General features: G+C 51.2%; 1 protein-coding gene across 1 annotated transcript in view; it reads left to right on the forward strand.

The window, feature by feature from the left end:
* Positions 1-3,015: 3,015 nt before the first annotated feature.
* CSF1R (colony stimulating factor 1 receptor) overlaps positions 3,016-18,096 on the forward strand; it is a 29,116-nt gene continuing 14,035 nt past the window's right edge. Inside the window, exons 1-9 of the mRNA XM_045437333.1 lie at positions 3,016-3,238; positions 7,111-7,368; positions 7,808-8,092; positions 9,743-9,879; positions 10,529-10,688; positions 14,463-14,649; positions 16,970-17,085; positions 17,238-17,358; positions 17,452-17,639. Coding sequence (XP_045293289.1) covers positions 3,091-3,238; positions 7,111-7,368; positions 7,808-8,092; positions 9,743-9,879; positions 10,529-10,688; positions 14,463-14,649; positions 16,970-17,085; positions 17,238-17,358; positions 17,452-17,639 — 1,600 coding nt within the window. The 5' untranslated portion in view covers positions 3,016-3,090. The remainder of the gene's footprint in view (positions 3,239-7,110; positions 7,369-7,807; positions 8,093-9,742; positions 9,880-10,528; positions 10,689-14,462; positions 14,650-16,969; positions 17,086-17,237; positions 17,359-17,451; positions 17,640-18,096) is intronic.

The raw sequence follows: 18,096 nt of genomic DNA on the forward strand, positions 1-18,096 counted from the left end.
AGAATCCGAAGCAGGCCCCAGGCTCTGAGCTGTCAGCCCAGAGCCCGATGCGGAGCCTGAACTCACGAGCCGTGAGATCATGACCTGAGCCGAAGTCGGACGCTCAACTGACTAAGCCGCCCAGGCGCCTCATTTGTTCTCTTGATAATGTCCTTTGATGACCAAAATGTTTCATTTCGCTGAAGCCCAACTTACTGAATTTTTCTTTGGTTGCTTGCACATCTGACATATCTAAGAAACCATTTCCATGCTCAGGTCATGCATATTTACCCCTAGGTTTTCTTCTAAGAGTTTCATAGCTTTAGCTTTTGTATTTAAGTCTTTGATCTTTTATGATTTTTCTATATGGTGCGAAGGGTCTAACTCCATTCCTTTGTATGTGGATATCCAGTTCTCTTGACACAATCTGTTGAAAAGATTGTCTTTTCCACATTAATGGCCTGGGCACCCTTGTTGAAAATCAATTAACCATAGATGTAAAGGTTTATTTCTGGACTTTCAACGTTATTCTGTTGACCTATATGCCTCTCCTTGTGTCGATACTGCACTGTTTTGATATCTGTAGCTTTGTAGTAAGTTTTGAAACTGGGAAGTGTGACTCCTCCAGCTTTGATCTTTTTTTTTTTTTTTCCCAACGTTTATTTATTTTTGGGACAGAGAGAGACAGAGCATGAACGGGGGAGGGGCAGAGAGAGAGGGAGACAAAGAATCGGAAACAGGCTCCAGGCTCTGAGCCTTCAGCCCAGAGCCTGACGCGGGGCTCGAACTCACGGACCGCGAGATCGTGACCTGGCTGAAGTCGGACGCTTAACCAACTGCGCCACCCAGGCGCCCCCCTTTTTTTTTTTTTCAACGAACTTTGATCTTTTTTAATATTGTTTTATCTACTTGGAGTCCCTTGAAATTCCACATGAATTTGAGAATCAGCTTTTCCGTTTCTGAAAAAATAGCCACTGGGCTTTCAATAGGGACTGCATTGAATTATAGATCGCTCAGGGGAGTGTTGCCACTGGAATGTTAAATATTCCAATTCATGAACACGGGATGTCTTTCCATTTGTTTAGTCTTGTTTATTTCTTTCAGCAGTGTTTTGTGGTTTTCAGGGTATATGTCTTGCATCTTTTTGGTTAAAGTTATTCTCAAGTATTTTTATTCATTTTGGTGTTATTCCAGATACAATTGTTTTTTAAACTTCTTTTTTAGATTGCTCACAGTCAGTGTATAGAAATACGACTGAGTTTTGGGTGTTGATCTTGTACCCTGCAACTTTGCTGAATGTATTAGCTCTAAGAGGGTTTTTTTTTTCTTGTAGATTCTTTAGGATTTTTCTATGCATAGGATTATGTATTTTCTATACATAGGGTTTTTCTTATAGACTCATTAGGCTTTTTCAATACATAGGATTATGTCAAATACTTCTTCCTTTTGAATTTGGATATTTATTTTTCCTTGTGATTGCTCTTCCTAGAACGTCCAGTACAGTGTTAAATGGAAGCAGTGAAAGTGGTATCCTTGTCTTGTTCCTGATTTAAAGGGAGAAGTTTTCAATCTTTCACCATTGAGTTAGCTGCAAGTTTTTCATCCATGGTTTTAATTAATGATGTTAAAGATGTTGCCTTATGTTCCTAGTTTTGTGTGTGTGTGTGTGTGTGTGTGTGTGTGTGTGTTTTAACATAAATTTTGTCAAAGGTTTTCTTCTGCATCAATTGGGATGATAATGTGGGTTTTGTTTACTCTATCAAGGTGGTGTATCAGATCGATTTTCACGTGTTGAACCATCTTTGTATTTCTGGGATCCCACTTTAACGTGCTATTATATTTGGTTTCCTAGTATTTTGCTGAAGATGTTTGCATCTGTATTCATCAGAGATATGGGTCTGTAGTTTTTTTTTTTTTTTCTTGTGATGTCTTTGTCTGGCTTTAGTATAAAGGTCCTCAATGAATGAGTTGAGAAGTGTTCCTTCCTCTTCTATTTTGTGAATGAATTTGAGAAGAATTGGGGTTAATTCTTTAAATATTTTGTAGAATTCACCAGTGAATCCATCTAATCGAGGGTTTTTCTTTGTTGGGGGTTTTTGTTTACAGATTTACTCTCTTTGCTAGTTATAAGTCTATTCAGATTTTCTATTTCTTCTTGAGTCAGTTTTGTTTAGTATTCATGACTACTTGAGGTTCAGAACACTTTCCTGGAAAAAAAAAGTATATATGAAATATATTACATATACCCGAGTACATGGAAAGAATGATCACTTTCCTGGATCAATGTTGTATTGGAATTTTTTTACTTTCAAGAATTAACTCTAGAGCCATGTTACTTAGAAATAAGAAGGAAAATACTACAGGAATCAATTAAAAGGAGTAAAAGCAATTGACTCCAGGAAAGAAAGGGGCAGAGGAATGCTATTTTTCTGAAGAAATATAGCAACACAATTTGACTCTTTGTAAAAATAAACAAATAAACAAACAAATAATTAAGCAACATAAAGGGAGTTCTACAACCAGGCTGCCTAGATCAAAATCCCACCTTTGCCATTCGGTAGCCATGTAACTATGGAGAAGTTTAAGATGCTTGATCTCTCCGAGCCTCAGTCTTTCCATTTGCAAAATGGGAATGGCAATAGTACCCATCACATAAAGGTTCTACAGGAACCAGAGGAATCAGTGAATGTAAAGGGCTCAGCTGGGGAGTGTCCTGTAAATAGAAGTTTCTTGCTTCTATCATGAAGCTCTCCCAGACCAACCTAACTTTCCTTCTGGCTAAGCCAGAGCTGCCTGGCCACTCTGGAGACCCCTCCCTTTGTGCTACTGACTGTCTGTTTGACCTCGGGCATGTCTCTTCTGCCAGGATCCTTGGGAGGTGGTTTCAGAAGGGCCCTAAACTTAGCCAGCTCCCCCAGGCTCAGACTGGCCCTGTCCTAGACTCCAACCCCTCCCCCTGGGGGTCATGGCTTTGTTTTCTTCTAAAGACCCAAGATTTCCAAACTCTGTGGTTGCCTTGCCTAGCTAAAAGGGGAAGAAGGGGATCAGCCCAAGGAGGAGGAGGAGGAAGAGGAAAACAAGAGAAACAGCCAGTACAGCAGAGAGGAACGTATGCCCAGTGGTCCTGGTCACTACGGAGCTAGCGCTGAGACTCCAGGGCCTTGCCCACCCCTCCGCCCTGCATCATCCTGCTGCCTCCCCACTGAGGCCATGGGCCCAAGGGCTCTGCTGGTCCTGCTGGTGGCCACAGCTTGGCATGGTAAGACCAGGGACTCTGGGGGTTGGGGGCGGGCGGAAATGAGTGACACAGTTGGCCCCTGTGCAAGGACTCTGTAAACCCCTGCTCCTCACGGGTGTCCCCACTCTGTGCCTGCATCTCTCCCAGCCTGGACTACAGGTTTGCAGGTATCTGCTTTGGAAAGGCAGTGGAGGAAAAGAGGGTATGGGTGGGGTGGAACCAGCCCAGCCAGGACTGTGGATCCATTCCAGCTAAGATGTTGGCTCACCATGTGTCCTGAACAAGCCCCTGATGCTCTCAGGGTTGCTGTGTCCTCATCTATCCAATGGCAGGTGTTGGGGGCAGTGGTGAACTAGACTAAAACGATGCTTTTCAAACTTTGCTATGCATACAGATTACCTGGGGATCTTGTCACAATGCACATCCTGACTCAGTGGGTCCCAGGTACAACGTGAGATTCTGCACTTCTAACAAGCTCCTAGGAGAGGCCAAAGCTGCTGGTCCAGACCTATGCCTAGTAGGGAGGCCCTAGAGAGTTCCTGATGGCTCTGCCAATTCTGCCAGCCCATGAGCCGTGGAGAGTAGACAGGACCCAACTTGGAAGGGCCAGAGGGAGGAGGGTCATTCCTCCAGAGGCTTGGGGAAGGGGCTGGAAGGAGAGATAAGAGGTTAGCCTCTCTGGCCCAGGGCTCAGGTGAGGTGAATTTGGGAGGAGATGAGAGGAGGGCCTGGGGTAGGGGTGGTGGGGGTGGGGGGAGGGCAGTGAGGGACTCCCTGGCCAGAACCCTCCCAGACATAGGCTGCTACCCTGCCTCCAACTCGCTGGTAGAGCCACACTGGTAAGAATCTCCTTCCCAGGAGGGTGCCTAACTGGAGGCGAGGGACTGGCGGCCTGGCTTGTAGCTACAGTTCTATTTGATCACATGCTTATTTGGAGGTATCTTGGGCCAGGATAGGGCTGGAGTAGGGTGGGAAGGCAGCATCAGCTCTGGCCTCCTCACAGTTCTGGGGCTGCAGGATCCTGGGGAGGAGGTACGTCTAGTCCCCAGTGAGGAGATGGCCCACCCCACTGAAGGTCTTTTTCTGGCCCAACGTCTCTGGGCTTGAGTGTGTCTGGTTGTTTTTGTTTTTTTAATTGAGATGTAATTTACTTGCAGTAGAATGTACAGATTCTTAAATATACAGCCTGATGAGGTTTGACAAACATATATGTTTGTGTACCCACCATCCCAATTAAGATAAAACTATTCCCCTCTCTCTAGAAAGTTCCATGGGTTTTTATTTCACTGCCTTGTCCTGTCTTCATGCCCAGAATTTGCCCATGGAACCCTGTTGGGGGTGGGGAGGTTGTCCAGTCTCCAGACCCAGAAGAAGGAAAAGATGGGAGGCAGCAAGCTGGAAGCCTCAGCTTTTAGCCCAACAGACCAGTCATGAGTGAGTGGCGGGTGAGGGCTGCTGTGAGGGAGTCAAGGGCCAGGCTCTGAACACCCTAGAGATGGTTAGAGGCTCCTTAAGATCCCGGTCTGATGAGGGGGCTACGTCCCAGGTCTTGGAGTGCCATGTGTGTGTGGGTTGAGGGAGAGGAGTGGAGGTTGGGGGACACCCTGGGAGCTGAGATGAGAGACAGGCACAGAAGGGGACCTTGGTCAGTGTCTGCCAAGCCCCAGCCCCCAGCCCAAGGAGGACTGGCCTGAGCAGGCTCTCCCCACTGGCCAAGCCAGCAGGGGGAAGTTAGGGGCAGAAGTTGAGGGTGTCAGCCTTGCTCTGCATGAATATCCGGGACAACAGGACAAGACAAAACAGGACACATTTCTCTGACCACATTTCCAGGAAGCCGAGACAGCCACTAGAGAGACAGGGCAGGGGAGGGGAAGGGAGAAGGTGCTTGTGAGACCAGGTGGGTGCAGAAGGGGACCACAGCAAGAATCACAGAATCTGAGATCGCCGATGGTACGGTCACAGACTGTGACCTTTAAAGGTTCAAAACTTTAGATATTAGAGTGTCGGGACCAGAAGGGGGGTTAGAAATGTCTCCACTGAAGCAGTAGTCCAGGCCACCAGCAGTTGACTGAGACAAGGACTGCGTATTACCTCATCGAATCCTCCCAAGACCTCAGAGGTGGAAACGGACTAATCCCATTGGATGGAACAGTAGCTGAGGGTCAGAGAGGATAAGTGACCTACCCAGCATCAGGGAGAACCAAGTTTCAGACCAAGGGCGTGTGACCCCATAGGCCAAGCTCTCACCTGCAGTAAAACTCCGGGGTGGGGGTCGCCGCACTGCTGTGGCTGTAATGGGGCAGCACCAGCTCTGTTGGGATTTGGGGACAGCCTGCCAGAAATGGCACCTGCCCCTCTCCCTGGTGGTCACACGGCCCAGGAGGGATAAAAACCCCCAGGTGTAGGGCTTGGCAGAATTCACCAGTTCGCTCAATTCTTCATGCTGATCAGAGGCTCAGGCAGAGAGGCAACCCGCGCCTCTGATGGGTATAAAATCAAAACAGAACTTGAGTCATCCTGAAATAATTTGACAGAGAAGATCTTTCCAATTCTGAAGTCTGTGGTGGGGATGGGGTGGAAATAACCATTTGAGGGACTTTCGTGCAGGACAGTGAGACACCCTGAATCCAGCCAATTCCCTGGGGGGAGGAGTGTCCCTGTCCCTGTCCCTGTCACTAGAGTAGAGGGGTCAGATTCATCGGGAGCACCCAGTTGGTCAGTGGGAGAGCCAGGCCCCGCAACCCAGAATGTTCCAGTGTGCAGCAGGCGGCACTCCCTCTCCTGGGGGTCTCGCCCCTGGAGAGGGGACAGTAGCCAGGAGGGCCAGGAAACAGAAGTGAGAGCGTCCGTGGGGGGAAGGGCTGCAGGCCGAGCGGAAACCGGGGGCCGGGCTGGACGCCAGCAATGTGCTTCCGCCCACACAGGCTCAGGGGCGCCTGGCAGCCCCCCCAAGGCCTTGAATCAGCTCTCACTTCCCTCCTTTGCCCCTATTTTCAGCCCTGGAAAAATGCTGACACTGCAGAGGCAGCGGGCCTTCTTCCCGGAGGGCCTGATATGGGCTGCAAGTTCTCTTTTCTCCTTCAAGCAAATTTTCCTTAAAAGAGATTGGCTTCCTAGTAAACAGAGCAGTGCTGGGGTGCTGGGCTGGACTGCTGACCAATCCTTACTATTTATTTGGTGACAGGTGAGGTCCCAAAGGCTTTCTGTGCATTTAAACCTCCGGCATCCCAATAAATGGGTACAAATTATTGCCTCCATTTTATAGGTGGGGCAACTGAGGCACAGAGCCTCTGAACCATCCCCCTGTGCTGCAGACCAGATGTCCAATGGTGGGAGCGGGCATGACAGAAGACTCTCAGAACCCTTCTAACACTGCTGGGCTGAGATCCTATGACCCTTTTCTTCTTTCCCATATAGATTAAGTCGGAGGACTTTGCCATGAACATTCCATCCATTTGTCTTTTCCTTTGCTTGTTTGAGTCCCCTGCTTGGAGCCAGGTCCTGGGCTTGGCACAAGGGATACGGCTCACTTTGTCCATGGGGCCGAAGGGGTCAACCCCTGGGGGGGCTGGGAAGACTGAAGCAGGAGTCTGGGGGAGACCCTGTGGGACAGCAGGTGACTAGAAGCTTAGAAAGCTCCCAGTCTCCATTTCTCAGAGGAGGGGGCTGCTGGACATCAAGCCATCCCCAAGCAGGTTTGAGGTGGGGGGGGGGGGACTGAGCACATGACAGAGGGGACAGGGACTTGTGTAAGGTGATTCCAAATCACAGCTGAATGCCAGCACTCGCACCACCCCTGCCAGGGCACTCCCCATCTCAGAGGCCAGGATCATCAGACCAAGAAGCGTCTCCTCAGGCCTCACTTCTGTCTATTTGCCACCCCCCAACCCCAGCTCAAGGGGTCCCAGTGATACAGCCCAGCGGCCCTGAGCTGGTCGTGGAGCCAGGCACAACAGTGACCCTGCGATGTGTGGGCAACGGCAGCGTGGAATGGGACGGCCCCATCTCCCCGCACTGGAACCTGGACCTCGATCCCCCCAGCAGCATCCTGACCACGAATAATGCCACCTTCCAAAACACAGGGACTTATCACTGCACTGAGCCTGGAAACCCCCAGGGGGGCAATGCCACCATCCACCTCTATGTCAAAGGTGAGGACTCTGAGCCCACTCCCAAGAGGCCTGGCCCAACAGGTCCCACTGGGAATGGGCGGGAGGGCTGGGCCCTAATATTCACAGCCATAAGAAGCCAGTTCCGCATGTACTGAGTGCCTGCCATTAACAAAAACCTGTGCAGTCCTTCCAGTTTGATGTAGTCCTCATAATAACCCTGTGAGGTAGGCTCCATGATTACAGCCATTTTCCAGAGGCTGGTGGGGTTGAGTCATTTGCCCACAGTCGCACAGCATCAAGTAATAGGGCTGAACCTGGCTCCAGTGTCCCCACTCTAAAGCACCGGCTGAGCTTCTCTGGTATTGTGTGACCTCAGGCAAACGATCAGCTTCTCTGAGCCTCCCTGTCCCCAGGGTTCAGGGACCACTCGGCCTGGTGGAGGGAGGACAGTTGTAACCCTGTATCCCCTCTGCCCCAGACCCTGCTCGGCCTTGGAAGGTGCTGGCCCAGGAAGTGACGGTGTTGGAAGGTCAGGATGCATTGCTGCCCTGCCTGCTTACTGACCCAGCGTTGGAGGCAGGCGTCTCGCTGGTGCGGGTGCGTGGTCGGCCCGTCTTGCGCCAAACCAACTATTCCTTCTCGCCCTGGCATGGCTTCACCATCCACAAGGCCAAGTTCATTGAGAATCACGTCTACCAATGCAGTGCGCGAGTAGACGGCAGGACGGTGACATCGATGGGCATCTGGCTTAAAGTGCAGAAAGGTGCGTGGGGCCAGGAGGGCCAGAGAGCCGGCAGACGTACGAGCTGCGGCAGGGCCCGGGCCTGATGGAGAGTAATGGGGTGCCCCCTTCTTGGGCTTCTTCCTTCCAATTGTACCATGGTCGCCCATGGGGCACCTGCTGGGAAGTGACCTCAGCTCATGAGACACACTATGCAGATGGTCTCACAAGGTGATGGAGGAGAGGGTGTGTGTGGGAAGGGAGGCTCTCTGAGAGGGTGCCATTTTATTCGAGCTGAACTATGAACAATGGGGAGCAGGTGGCTGTGTGAAGCTGTGCCTCGGCAGAGGAAACAGCAGGTACAAAGCCATGAGGTGGGAACAGGCCCTGAATGTTCCAGGAACAGAAGGAGGGCCCAAAGCGGCCCCACACCCTCAGACATGGATTTCCCACTCGGTGCCGGCCTGGTGCCAGGTGCTGGGCACACGCAGGAAGGGTGGGGAGCTGAGAGCTGGGGAGGTGGGCGTGGGCACACAGGAAGGCTCTCACTGTGGGGGTGACAGTGGTGTGGTGAAATTTCACTCCTTTCCCCCTTGCCCTGGCTAGGCTGATGGACTGGATTCTGGTTTCTGGGACGATTGGTGTGAGTAACAGGCTCAACACCTGGGCTTGAGACAGGAATCAGGTCCCTGCAATGAGGGCCAGGGTAAGAGTGGCATGGTTGGCCCAATGCCCTGGGGTTTTAAGGCCATGAAACCTGTTCAGGAAGTCACAGGACCCCACTATGTGGACAGAGGAAGTCCTTAGGTCTCTTTCCCCGCACTCCATCTGGCAGGGCCCTGGAGCCCTGGTGACCTTGGATGAGTCCCTTAGTGTCTCTGGACCTTGCAAAACTGGATTAGATCTTCTTCCAAACACAGCAATAGCCATGAACTTTAATTCAACACCTGCTCTATATCAGGAACTGTCCTGGCCACTGGGGATGTCGCCTTTGGGGATTTGACATCTTTCCAGGAGAAACAGACTAGAGAGCAAATAACGTTTCAACTGGGATGAACAAGAAACCAAGCCGGAGAAAGCTGGATGTGTGTGGGGTGGGGTGAGGCGAATTCAGCTGACTGGTCACAGACGGCTTCTCTGAGCGAAAGATCTGAAGGAAGAGAGCGGCCACCCACTCGCAGCGTTGAAGGGAAAGCTCCGGGAGGGTGGGCGAGTGTACAGTGTGTGAGGTGGGAAGGCCGGTGCGGCTGCAGGGTGGTGAGCACCAGGTGGCAGGCGCTCAGCGGTCAGTAATGGGCCCGGGCTTGTATCCCGAGAGTAGTGGGAAGCCACCCGATACTGGCCCAGGACACAGACGTGACGCAATCTACATTCTTAAGAGCTCACTTGGGCTGCTGTGAGGCATCTGGGTTGTACAGGGGTCAGAGGGGGAGTGGAGGCCTTCCAAGTGGCTGTTGCAGGAATCCAAAGCAGAAAACGGGGTGACACTGGGGAGAGGTGAGGTGATGAAGGGAAGTGGACTTCAGAGAGTCTGTACAAAAGACAGGATTTGCTGTCTGGGGCCTCAAGGCTGACCCCCCCACCCCCAGGATTTGGGATGGGAGCATGGTGGGGGCCCCAGCCAGTAGCCTGGCCCTGAACAGAGCAACGGCTCAGGCCTGGGTGTTCATGGGTTGCTTCCCTTGGCCTCAGACATCTCCGGGCCTGCGACCTTGACGCTGGAGCCTGCAGAGCTGGTGCGGATTCAAGGAGAGGCTGCCCAGATCGTGTGCTCAGCCAGCAACATTGATGTTAACTTTGACGTCTCCCTCCGTCATGGAGACACCAAGGTCAGTCCCTGGGGAGACAGCAGGGTGAAGTGTGCCCACCCTGCCAGCACACCAGGCCTGGCAGGACCGAGCCCAGCCTCGCTGGGAGCTGGCTCTCTAGACTGAGGGCATGGGCCAGGCCCAGAGAGGGGAGTGTACCCGTTGCTCGTCAACAGCTGATTCAGGACCAGGATTCAGGCTCATGTCATTGAATCTTGTAGGGGAAGGGAGGTGGTACTCTACCCCCTTGACCCATGACTTTTGCCCCAGCCTGTTGACAAGAGTCAGAGGTCAGTTCATTTCTGACTTAGCCAGGGGTTCCTAGGCCACCTTGAAGCCCAGGAATATAAAGGTGAGAGGGAAGCAGAGGGAGTAAAAGGGAATGGTTTGGGGCTGCATCTAAGAGCCCCTTCCTGTCCCACTGTGCCTATGTTGTGCCAAGCACAACTCTACCCCCATTTATGTGTAATCGTTCATTGTTCTTCACTACAACCCTAGGAGCAGGGGCCAGTGTTAGTGCCATTTTACAGATGAAGAAACTGAGGCTCAGAGTTCAGTCCCTTGCCCAAGAAAAGGCAGATAGTAATCTTTAAAGGCTGAGGATTTGAACCTAGAGTTTTCTAATCCCTCAACAACCCTGGTATAGCATTTCCATTCCTTCTGGCTACAGCTCACAATCTCTCAACAATCTGACTTCCATGATAACCGTTACCAAAAAGTCCTGACCCTCAACCTCGATCACGTGAGCTTCCAAGATGCTGGCAACTACTCCTGTACGGCCACCAACGCCTGGGGCAACCACTCCGCCTCCATGGTCTTCCGGGTGGTAGGTGAGCATTAGGGTGATGGGGGAGGGTTGACGGGGATCCTGAGGTGAGGGGGTGTATAAGGGGATTGGGAAGGAGGGGGCTGATGGTGGAGAATGAGGAGACGCTGTTAAGAACACCTGTGCTAGATTTCCCTTATCTTGGGCCTGGCTAGGGAGCCACACCTCTGGAGTCCTTCCCAGATCCTCCCCCAGAATCCCTCGCTTCCTCCCTGGAGCTCCTACAGTCCATTACTGCATTTTGTTTTGTGATCGGTGTCCAGGAGGGACCTACTTTGCGGCTCACTCCCTCATTTATTCCTTCATGCCTGCAACACTCACGTCAGATGGACACAGGAGCAGGCAATGCTCACCCAGTGTGATCAGGCAGGAAGTACGGGGCGTCCTGGGAACACCAAGGGGGTCCCCCAATCCTGGCTTGGACAGTGTGGCCTAAGCTAGGCCCAAAAGAATGGAGGTAGGTTAGCTAGGTAGAAGGGTGGGAAAGGAAGAGGAACCATACCGCGTATGTCAGGCCCAAAGGTAAAGGGAGCGGAGGGCATTTCAGGCATCAAAAGAAGTTGACAATGGCAGGGATGTGGAGGCGTGTGACAAGTGGCCAAGGAGGCGCAGAGATGGAGGCAGTATCCAGCCAGTAAAATGGGCAGGTAGTTTGCATCATATCCGGTTGGAAGTCATTGAGAGCTTTAGAGGAGACTGGTGGGATCAGGCTGCATGGTGGGGTGCTTCGTGGCGGCCGGGAGCCCACACTCCCAGGCAGCACTCCAAGCTGACCCTGCTAACGACCAACAGCTTGCTCCACTGCAAAATGGGATACTAACGGTATGAGCAGGAACTGTCTCAGAGGTTTGTTGTGAGAATTAAGTGAATCTGTAGATATGCCCTGGCACAGAGTAAATGCTGCCTAAGTGTGCACAGGAGATGTTATCTGAGAAGGCCAGTCTGATGCCTCGTGCACTGGATGGGAGATCAGAGGCTGGAGAAGCAAAGGTCAAGACAGGCTGAGTCATTTGGGTCTGGCCATGACTCGTGTATTAAACGAGGGGTGGAGGGGAGAGAAGCATGACAGTCACCACCATGATGGCACCTGCACTAGGCTAGATGCACAATAGACGCGACCTCTGCTGTGGGCCCCACTCTATGCTGGGAGCTGTGGGGGGTAAAGGAGGAGAGGAGCACAAAGAATTGTTCCCCAGTTAAGAGTTCTAATCCTATGTGTTTTCTAGTGAACGTCTATAGTAGTCACTCAATAAACGTTTGTGTCCATGAACACTTCTGGTCAGACAGTGTTCTGGATGCTGAGGATACAGCTGCAAAGACACAGAGACCCCTGCCCACATGAAGTTTGTGCTTTAGTTGGGAAAAGACAGCAATGAGCAAAATAAATCCTGAAAACCAAATCAATTCTATAGCGTTGCTATTTAAAATCGGGTGGTCACCCCCCTCTCTCTGCTCCTCCCCCACTCATGCTCTCTCAAAAATGAATAAACATGAAAAATAATAATAAAAAAAGGGGCACCTGGGTGGCTCAGTCGGTTAAGTGTCTGGCTTCAGCTCAGGTCATGATCTCACAGTTTGTGGGTTTGAGCCCCGTGTCGGGCTCTGTGCTGACAGCTCAGAGCCTGGAGACTGCTTCGGATTCTGTGTCTCCCTCTGTCTCTTCCTCTCCCCCACTCATGCTCTATCTCTGTCTCTCAAAAATGAATAAACATTAAAAAAGAATTTTAAATTGGGTAGTCATCAAGGAAGGTCTCACTGGGAAGCTGACACTTGAGCAATGACTTGAAGTTGGGGAAGGGGTAAGTCACACAGATATCCTGCAGAACAGAGCTCCGGGCAGACGGCAAGCACTGTCCTTAAGGCAGGACTGTGCTCACCACGCGCAAGGCACAGGTCAGCCGGTGTGGCTGGCGCAGAGTTCGGGAGGAAGAGTGGCACAAGGTGAAGTCAAAGAGGGAGGGGGCAAGGTGGCAGATTCCACAGGGCTCGGCTCAGTAAGCCAATGTAAGGACTTGGGCTTTTCCCCTTGAGAAAGATGGGGTGCCCATTGGTGGGTGTGAGTAAAGGAATGTGACACTCTCACCCACTTTGTTGAGGGTGGAAATGGAGGGGGGGTGAGCAGTTAGGAGGCTACTGCAGTCGCCGAAGCTAGAGGTTACGGTGGCTTGATAAGGGTGGTGCTGAAGGAGGTGAGAGGATGGATGCTGGATGGATAGATAGACGTTCTCTGTAGGAGAGAGAAGACGAAAGCCTCACCCAGGAAGCTCACAGATTAGTTGGAAAGAAAAGATGACCAGCCAAAGGGAGAAGCAGATGCGCAAAGTAGTGTTGATGTGGTACGTCATGAATGTGTCGTCTAGAAGGGTGGCAGGAGTCCAGAGGAGGGAGAGCTCCCTGTGGCCTGGAGTGGTGGGTGGAGACCCCCTGATGGGGAGGAGCCTTGAAGGATGAGAAGGATCTAAATAGAAAAAAGGAAGAGGACAGTGTTCCTGGCGGAGAAAGTGGCTTGAACAAAACCTCCAAGCTTGGCTGGAATGACTGTGGTGTGGTGTGTTCATGGGATGTTAGGAGACCCAGATGGGTGGGATGGAGCATTGTGTGTGTGTGTGTGTGTGTGTGTGTGTGTGTGTGTAGGAAGAGGGGAGACAGCTAGATGGGCCTGAGGAGGAGAATTGATTGAAGAGAGCCTTAAACGCATATCTGTATAGTAGAGGTGATTGGGGACCCACAGGGGCTTTGGAACAGGTACATCACAGGATAGAAGAGTGAATATTAGATTTCACGGAGCTGAGTAAGGAGAGGAGCCCCTGTATATCATCTAGTCCAGAACTTTTTGCAAAGTCTTGGGGGATTTAAGAAAGCATTTCAGGGGCTTCCATTAGAGGCATGGAGAAGCTGAGTACATGGGGATTCTTGCCATAGCTCCTCTGCCTGAGATTCAACCACGGCAACTTGATTTTAATTCACGCAAGATTTAATTAGAAGAAACTAGTCAGGACTCTTTCAGGCACAGGTAACAGAAACCAACTTAAGCTGGCCTAATCACAGGGGGATTTTCATCAGCCTTATAGCTAAAAAGCCCATGGATATGAGCTTCGGGTAAATTGGATCTAGTTGCTTCTAGTTGTTTCTCAACTCTCAGCTGTACATTTTTCTTGTGGGACCCCTAGCAGCATCAGGCTTGACAACCCGAGTGGAATTAGGGCTTCTCCTTTCTCAGAGCTCCAACAAAAATCATGGAAGTAAGTGTCATGGACCCATGGGCACAAGTGCCTACCCCAAACCACTCACAGGTGTAAAGGGGGCATCACCTTGACTGGCTGGCCTGAGTCACATGCCCGCTTAGAGCTGGATGTGGAAGCCTCGCTGCCTGAAATATTACCAGGAGAAGGGGAAATAGGTGAGGGCATCTGAAAAAAACAGCAGATTTTTATGTTTTTGCTACTGAAAAAGTTTCAAAAAGTTACAACAACACAAATATATTCAATCTCTTTGTTATACAAATAAGGAGGCACAGGTAGCAAGGAGAATCGAAATTTGTTCAGGTTCTCCCAGGGACTCAGTGAAGAGAAGAGTTTGGGCTTCTATGGGGCAGCGGTAAGAAGGAAGATGTCACAGGGAAAGTTTTGGTTAGAGGTGGGGGCTGTGTGCCTGGCACATAGCAGGCACTCAGGAAGGGTCCAACTGAATGGCTGAATGAATGGGTAGATCACCAGTGAACAAACCAACTGAGACATCTTCCCACTAATGCCAGATCTTTATGTGTTACGCTTTCCAGAGAGTGCCTACTTGAACTTGACCTCTGAGCAGAGTCTCCTCCAGGAGGTGACTGTGGGTGAGAAGGTTGATCTCCAAGTCAAGGTGGAGGCCTACCCAGGCCTAGAAAGTTTTAACTGGACCTATCTGGGACCCTTCTCTGACTACCAGGACAAGCTCGATTTTGTCACCATCAAGGACACATACAGGTACCACCTATCAGCTCCCATCTGGAGAGCCCCACATCCAGAAGGGGAATGCGTCCGCCAGGAGGCAGGACACTGACTGGGTCACGTCTCAACCTTGCTGGTGACCTTGAGTAAACCCCTTCCCCTTTCTCTGTCTCACTTTCCCTGATGTTAGAACCTCAATATCAATCATCTGTGTTTGAGATTGAAATCAAATTGGCTTGCCCCTCTGTCCCACATCCTTGGGAGATCCAATGCCCTCCTCAAGAGCTGTATCATTTCTTGGGGGTGTGCACTCTCCTGCTCACTCAAGAACTCTTAATCTCATTCTCTTCTTTTGCGGCCGATCCAAATACAGAAGACCACTGCTCCATGATTTCTACTAAACATACTCGTAATAAGTACTGCACAGGGACCCTGCCACATACATGGGTTTGGGGGGTAGAGAGAATTCACATCACATGATCACGTATACATCAAAAGTTCTTGAAAGGCCTGTGGTGGCCCGCTTCTGAGAATTTCTCACTAGCTATTCTTGTCCACAGGCTCAAAACTCTTCTCACAAAGTGCCATCTCACTGTATCTCCTCTTTTCTCCCATCTCTCCACTTCCAGACTCTTGCTTCTCCCGCAAACACAACATGTTAGAAGTCCCTTTTTCCTGTCTCCTTACGTCCTCAGGGTGTTACTTTCCCATCCAAAGTGGCCTCACCAGCGTAGACTTCTACACAAGAGAGTCTCCTCCACGGGAGAAACACCATGGCACGTGTTAAAACGATAGTTGCTTCACCCGCTTCTATTTGAACGAGAGTCCAGCGTTCAAGGACAGCAAGCGTGCGCTGTGCGTGCAACCGCTTCCCCTCCCACACTCTTGATAGATATCTCTAATTCTAATCCATTTTTGAACTCTTTCCCTCAGGGTCCAAATGCAGCCTCGGAGTCCTTCTTGACACAGTCCCAAACAGTATTTTCATTATAACTGACTCAGGCAAGGAAATGTTTTTACCATCCCCTGGGGTAGATAATCCTTCAGCCGTCTTCCAACTCCAGAACTCTCTGGGGTTCTCTTTCTGGCTGCTGAAGCCCAGACCTCATTAAATCCTGGACTCCTGCTTTCCAGTTGTCAGAATCAGCACAGAACGAAATGTTCAACAGAACAAAAATGTTTCCTTGTCCTCATTTTTCTCTTCTCAGTTTCCTTCTCATCCATTCTGGTCAGGATTTCGAGCCTCCCCTTGTCTAAAGCAGAAGTTCTGAATCTGGAACCTATAGACCCCTGGGAGGGAGACAGTCCAGGGACAGGTGAAACATTGGTCCATAAGCAACAGGGACATTGTGGAAAGAAACCATGGAGCTCCCCCAAAACGCAGTAGCGTGGGGCCATCCAGCACAGGGCAGATATCCCGGGGCACCAAACAGCCACCAAACTTAGCTCATGTGATGGATGTGTTCATAACGGTGACTTTGAGTCCGGCAAAAAGAAGTTAAATTCTTTCAGCTTACCAAGCAGATGAGTGCAGGGGTTCTGGACACCAAAGTTCTGGCTGGAAGAGATTGCCCTTTGCATACCATGGGTTTTAGTCTAGTAGGATTTATAATTAGATGCTATAATGTATTTTTAAACAACTTATTTATTACCTAAATTATGCACGTCCATTACGGACAAATGCCAAAATAGGGCTTAAGAAAAGAAAAAAACAAAAAATTACCTGGAATCAGCTGAGGATAACTGACATTTTTCTCATTTGCTTCCAGGTCTTTTCTGCAGCAAAGGGCACCATTAAACTGCGTACCTACAATGAGTCGGGCTCTGTGTCAAGCACCCTGAATATATGTCCCTTTAATCCTCAGGCCAAATCTCTGCATTAATTACCATCAGTGTTGCCCTCACAGAAAAGGAGACAGAGGGTCAGAGAGGGCGAGTACTTGTCTAAGATCACACAGCTAAGAAATGACAGCCCCAGGACTTGAGCCCTGGTTGCTGTAGCCCCATGGCTACATCCTGCCTCTCATCCGTCTCACGGTCCCTCCTGGCAGGGCTGGTGCTTTAGAGATAGCAGCTAATGTGCCTTCCAGGGTCGGCACCTCACAGACATCATTTCTACTAAACCTCAGAACAAAACCACTTCATAAACGAGAGAAGAAATTAAGGGAATTGGGTTGGTTTTCCCATGTCTCAATGGCACTCAGCCTGGGGACCTGGCTCAGCCAAGGCCTTTGTGCCCTGGACGTTTTACCAAAAATAAAACAAAGCCCTTGAGGGAGGTTGTCTGAGCCCACTGTCCTGCAGGGGCCATACCAGGACTGGGGTTCACGCCAGACGGCCTGCCCCTTTCGTGCAGGTACACCTCAACCCTCTCCCTGCCTCGCCTGAAGCGCTCAGAGGCCGGTCGCTACTCCTTCTTGGCCCGAAACGCTGGAGGCCAGAATGCCCTGACCTTTGAGCTCACCCTGCGATGTGAGTGATGGAGCGGGGGCTGGGCACTAAGGTCCCTGGGGCTTGCAGGTGGGGGTGATGGAGGATAGCAGCTCAGTGCAGGGTGGTCACACAGGGGAGTTGGGGCCTCTGGGGCTGATCCCTCCCTCTACCGCTCCTCTCTTTCTCCTCAGACCCCCCGGAGGTAAGGGTCACGATGACCCTCATCAATGGCTCTGACACACTGCTCTGTGAAGCCTCCGGGTACCCCCAGCCCAGTGTGACGTGGCTGCAGTGCAGGAGCCACACCGATAGGTAAGTGGCTCTGCTTACCTTCTTCACCTCGGGCTGCGGAGCCAAGGGGGGCTGGGCATCCCAAAGCTCTAAGCCACACTCTGCTCTTCCCAGGTGTGATGAGTCTGCAGGGCTGGTCCTGGAGGACTCACACTCTGAGGTCCTGAGCCAAGTGCCCTTCCACGAGGTGATCGTCCATAGCCTGCTGGCCATCGGGACCTTGGAACACAACAGGACATATGAGTGTAGAGCCTTCAACAGCGTGGGGAACAGCTCCCAGACCTTCTGGCCCATCTCTATAGGTGAGCCTTTGCCCCTCCTAGCCCATGGTGGGAGGCGGGCTCGGGAAACTGCCCCAGCCCCCTGGAGGCCAGGGCCAGAGTGCCAGAGTGGAGCAGATCCCAGCCCCATCGTGTGCCACCTCTTGGGGTCTGATTCCAGGCGCCTCCTGACCAAAGGTCTCCTGAAGAGGCCAGGTGGAGGAGTCTGGACCGCATGGGACTAGACACAGGGAGGAGAAGGGCAAAGGGCAGCAAGCCATGAGGCCCAGAAAGAAAGCAGCCTGGAGCGTGGCCTCGTCTGGCCCCTCCGCTCATCTTCCTGCGCTTTAACTCACTCTCTAATTCACAAGTGTGGATATTTGGCATCTGCTATGTGCCCAGCACTCACTTGGGTGAGCAGTGCCTCCATGGGGCTTAGAGCCTGGTGACAGAGACAGGCAACAAGTGAACACAGTCCATCCCCACCCCAGGGCCAGCC

Source organism: Leopardus geoffroyi, chromosome A1 (genome assembly GCF_018350155.1).
Source record: "Leopardus geoffroyi isolate Oge1 chromosome A1, O.geoffroyi_Oge1_pat1.0, whole genome shotgun sequence".
NCBI lineage: Eukaryota > Metazoa > Chordata > Mammalia > Carnivora > Felidae > Leopardus > Leopardus geoffroyi.